This window comes from Neltuma alba, unplaced genomic scaffold, assembly GCF_004799145.2.
Source record: "Neltuma alba isolate B1F8T4 unplaced genomic scaffold, ASM479914v2 tig00001802_pilon, whole genome shotgun sequence".
Classification (NCBI taxonomy): domain Eukaryota; kingdom Viridiplantae; phylum Streptophyta; class Magnoliopsida; order Fabales; family Fabaceae; genus Neltuma; species Neltuma alba.
In genome coordinates, this window is record NW_021632623.1 from 1 (window position 1) to 4,359 (window position 4,359).

General features: G+C 35.7%; 1 protein-coding gene across 1 annotated transcript; it reads left to right on the forward strand.

The window, feature by feature from the left end:
- The first annotated feature begins 1,694 nt into the window (after window positions 1-1,694).
- LOC114711980 (uncharacterized) lies at window positions 1,695-2,362 on the forward strand. Its single transcript, XM_028896434.1, has 2 exons — window positions 1,695-1,940; window positions 2,038-2,362. The coding sequence occupies exons 1-2, from the start codon at window positions 1,776-1,778 to the stop codon at window positions 2,143-2,145; spliced, it is 273 nt and encodes a 90-aa protein (XP_028752267.1). The 5' UTR covers window positions 1,695-1,775; the 3' UTR covers window positions 2,146-2,362.
- The last annotated feature ends 1,997 nt before the right edge of the window (window positions 2,363-4,359 follow it).

Genomic DNA, 4,359 nt, shown 5'->3' on the forward strand with positions numbered 1-4,359 from the left:
AATGAGTGGGAAGCATGCCTTCCTCGTACCAACTTTCATCTCAACTAGAGTGCCCCTCTTTACTCCTCAAGATCTTTTTAAACAAGAGAAAAACCAGACACCTGATTGAGAAGAAGAACCAGAGCCTAAGACAAAAGGGCAAACTTGTCTTTGAAATTTTCCCACCATGTCAGATAATCAATTCCCCGCAAAATGGGTGGGAAGCCATCTTCCATGCATACTATGGATTTTAATTGTATATCGTTAGTCCAAACTTATATGTTGATTATTCTTATTGCGTATTAGGATTGCCCAGTTGGTGGGAATTGATTTTCCGACTTGGTGGGAAAATTTTAAAGACAAGTTTGCCCTTTTGTCTCAGGCTCTGGTTCTTCTTGTTTAAGAAGATGGTTAAAGGAGTGAAGAGGGGCAATATAGTTGAGATGATGAAGTGGGTACAAGGAAGGCGTGCTTCCCACTCATTTTGGTGGCCGACACTGTAAGAAAGTTAGAATGACAAGTTTTTTTTTTTTTTTTTCAAAATAATATCATCAGTTTTTTTTATGAGATAATTTGAATGTGGAAGACCCATCGATATACTAAAAAATGAACATGAATGTTTCTATTTAAGGTGTGACCTTAAAGCAAAAAAAAAAAAAAAAAAAAAACCCAATGAAACTAGCCTGAAAAAGAAAAAAGAAAGCAAAGAAATAAAAGTAACAGTGGCCACCTTAGTTCCAGCCTAAGTATATATATAGGGGAAGGATGTTTCTTTAAATTATATATGCTTTGTTTAATACCTAAAAAACAAAGTAAATAGAGTTTAATAAAATAAACAAGAATGAGACAACATGAGAGTACAATGCCATCATTCTTGCTGGGCAATGTTCATGGATTGATGCTTTTAATCCAAAGTTATTTGCACATTTTGAAATATATTTGCATATTATAGACCACATGCAATAATATAAGAACCCATGTGCAAGTAAGCATTCGATATATGTGAGTGAGAATCTATTATATACAATTAACATTTGTATTAAGCATTAACATATAAAAAGGACCCACAACCAAGTAGGAATCCAACATATACAAGTGAGCATTTATTATACACAATTGGTATTCATATTACACAATAAACTTATATGTAAGTAGGCATTAGTCATATACAAATAAGTATCCATCATATGTAATGATTCATATGCAAATAAACATCTATCATATGTAATTAGTCATATGTAAGAAAGGATCCTCATATACAATTAGCCTCTATTACAATAATATGATCTTTTTCATACATTCACTGACATTTGAGAAAAACCATACATTTACTTTTATTGTAGGTTTCATTCCCTAATTAATTTGCCAAAGTGGCATTTTTAACCAATTTTTCCAAATTTTTTTATGCTCTAATAGGAGCCAATCTTGTTGAATGCAAAGATTAAATAAAGGCACATTTCTCAATCCGAATTCCAAACTAACTATGCTATATTGCGAGGATTAAAACTCCTTTTACTACAAGACTCAAACCCAATTGCTAAGTGCTGGTCAAAAACAAAAACCCAATTGCCAAGTAAAAAGAGAATTTGACAATGTTGGCCGAAAAAAGAAGAAGAAGAATTTGACAAAACATGATGCAACTGCCCACCCGCCTGGGCCATTGCATGAGAGCAGGTATTTTTAGTCAGTACTTCCCAAATCCAAATCCAAATCCAAATGCAAAGACCTTAATTTCAGGCTCTGACTCTGACATTCCCTCCCTCCCACGCGCTTCTGAATCGCATCATTTTCAGCAGATGTGTCCTCTCCGCCTTCTTCTCATCTTCCTCTCCGCCTCTCTCGCCGGTTTTTTCGTCTTCAGAAACCTCAGATCTCAACCTCACCTTGTTCATCATGATGATGCTGGCGAAGCTTCTTCCTCCGCCCAATCTTCCGATTCTTCCATTCCTGCATTTTCCAAGGTTCCTTCATTTCCCCTCTTTCTCACTTTCTACTTTTGCAACATTCCTTAGATTGTTCTGTGTTCTTTTCCCCAAATTTCTCAATTTGGTAATGCAGGTTCGGGTAGCAATCGAATCTGGGTTCTGGACCTTCGTCGACATGGCTTCCGGTCGATATCTCTGGAACCATCTCACCTCCTCCTCTAAGTCAAAGCGGTCCACATGATTACCTTGTTCGTCTGTTTTCATTAATTTCGTCGCAATACTGAAATTTCAGGTTTGGGTTTGGGTTTGGTTTCGGTTTCGCTTCGTCGTTTTAATTTTCCCCGAAGATTGCTTATGATTGTAAAACTCATAGGTTAATTGGAAAATCTGTGTGTCATGCTCGTTAATTGTTACTACTCCAGTTCTAAATATAACATCCGTGCAAATTGCTGGAGGTAGTATTATTGTTGTTGCTGGATTGAATGGTAAAAATCATTACCGAAACAGTTATCGTGCTTTTAGAAATAACCATATTGAGTAGCTTGTGGTCGGCCATTGTCAAATAAATGTCAATGTCAGTACCATTTTGCCGTGAGAAATTTGTTTCTTTTAAATTCATGACGCACACGATCTGCTGGAGAAATGAGGTGACGCAGAGGAACTTGATTGGTACTAAAACTTTCAGTTTCAAATAATTTAACCTCCTTCATTTGCTCTGTCGCTGGAGATATGATACTTTCAATTAAAGTTCAATAAGTTGAAGGCGTTATTGTGTAACAAGCACAAGTTATCAGTTTGTTGTGAGCAGATGGCTTTTGTATAGTGACAATCAAACTTGTCTGGCTTTTGGTTTGTTCCTTTGGTTTCGTGTGGTTTGTTAGCTATCAGAGAAAGAAATATTGACGATATTGAATTACCCAGAATGAAGCCAAAGATGACCCTGAAATTATGCTTAGGAGGAATGCAAGTTGCTTGTCACGGTAGGAGAATCATGCAAAGCTTCTTTATACAGTTCATTAAACTAGACTGAACAGATTTTTCCCCCCCTTAAGAATAAACCTTGTAAGAATCTAAAATTTTTTACTATATCGTTTATTCCGGGGTGGAGAGATTCTGTTGTGTAATAATATCATAAATGACAGAATAAGGAGTTATAAGAGTTAGTTAGAAAATAACTGCTGGAATTATTGCTGCCTATAATAATTAGATGTATCTACCTACTTGTATTTCATATTATGTGTGAATAATACAGTTGCACTCTTCAATCTCTAATTCCTGTTTTCCTCTTTCAATCCATGTTCTTGTCTCTTCCTATCTCCTGTCTGAATTACAAACCTGCATCAGTTTCCTTGCTGAGAATTGACTCTAGAAGAATCCATTTGGAGAATCATATATCTAGGTACTGCTCTGGGGAAATTCTGCTTAGGCCAAAATACGAATAGGGAATTTTCAAGATGCTGGGGGTAAGTTAGCTGTGTTTGATGAATGACTGAATTGATGTTCCACCTTCAGAAGTTTTGTGCTGAAGAGAATTTACCACTACAAACTGAAAATAACTTTATCCATGCCTCTCCTACCAAAAGAAAATAAAAGAAAAGAAAGAATCTATGTCTCATCATTTTCCAATATCCAGTTTTTCTGAAGGAGTTTGTCAGAAGTCCGACAGTATATTAGGATGCACCCAAACAAACCTAAAGGATACGAATTGATTATGGTTGTCTTCATGAAATCTTGAGACTCATTAAAGCATCGTATTATCCTGTCCAATTGCAGACCATGAGAATATCCCTTTTAAAGGAAAATAAAACCGAAAATAAACCCACCATGCAACGTTTGACTAAGATAACTTATTAAATGGGATAGTGGCAAGTGGAAATTGTTGTCAGCTACGGATATGCTCTCAAATATTGGTATGTGTCAATATTGGGGCCAAATATTGTGTCAGTAAGTGGAGCATTGTTCTCATCATTATCTTTGTGTATAGGATGCCACAGGATATGGTTTTTTTTATTTGCCGCAACTTTATGAGTGTCTTGTTGATGACATTGTGCTAAACTTGCAGGAGATTTGAAATGGGATGCCCCTTAAAGTGTTTTTGCTTATCTTAATTAATTCAGGTCACGTCTTTTGCAAGGCCAGATTTAAAACAAGTAATATGTAATTTTAAAAACTGGTGAAATAGGCTCAATAATTTTTTTTTATGATTTTACCTGTCTTTAATTTCAGGTTGTTCCCCTTCGTACTATGCTTGGTTGTAGATGAAGTAAAGAATATATGCCAAACCGTGATCTTGGAAATAAAAATTGAAATGAAAGTTTACTGAGTTCTACTTCAATTCCTCTGTTACATGTATCACAATTTAAGCTTTCTAACCAATAATTTTTTTCCGAGGGCGATGCAAACCAAGTGTGAAATGACTCACTGAGTAAAGCCTTTTGGTTTCAGCCATTTTAGG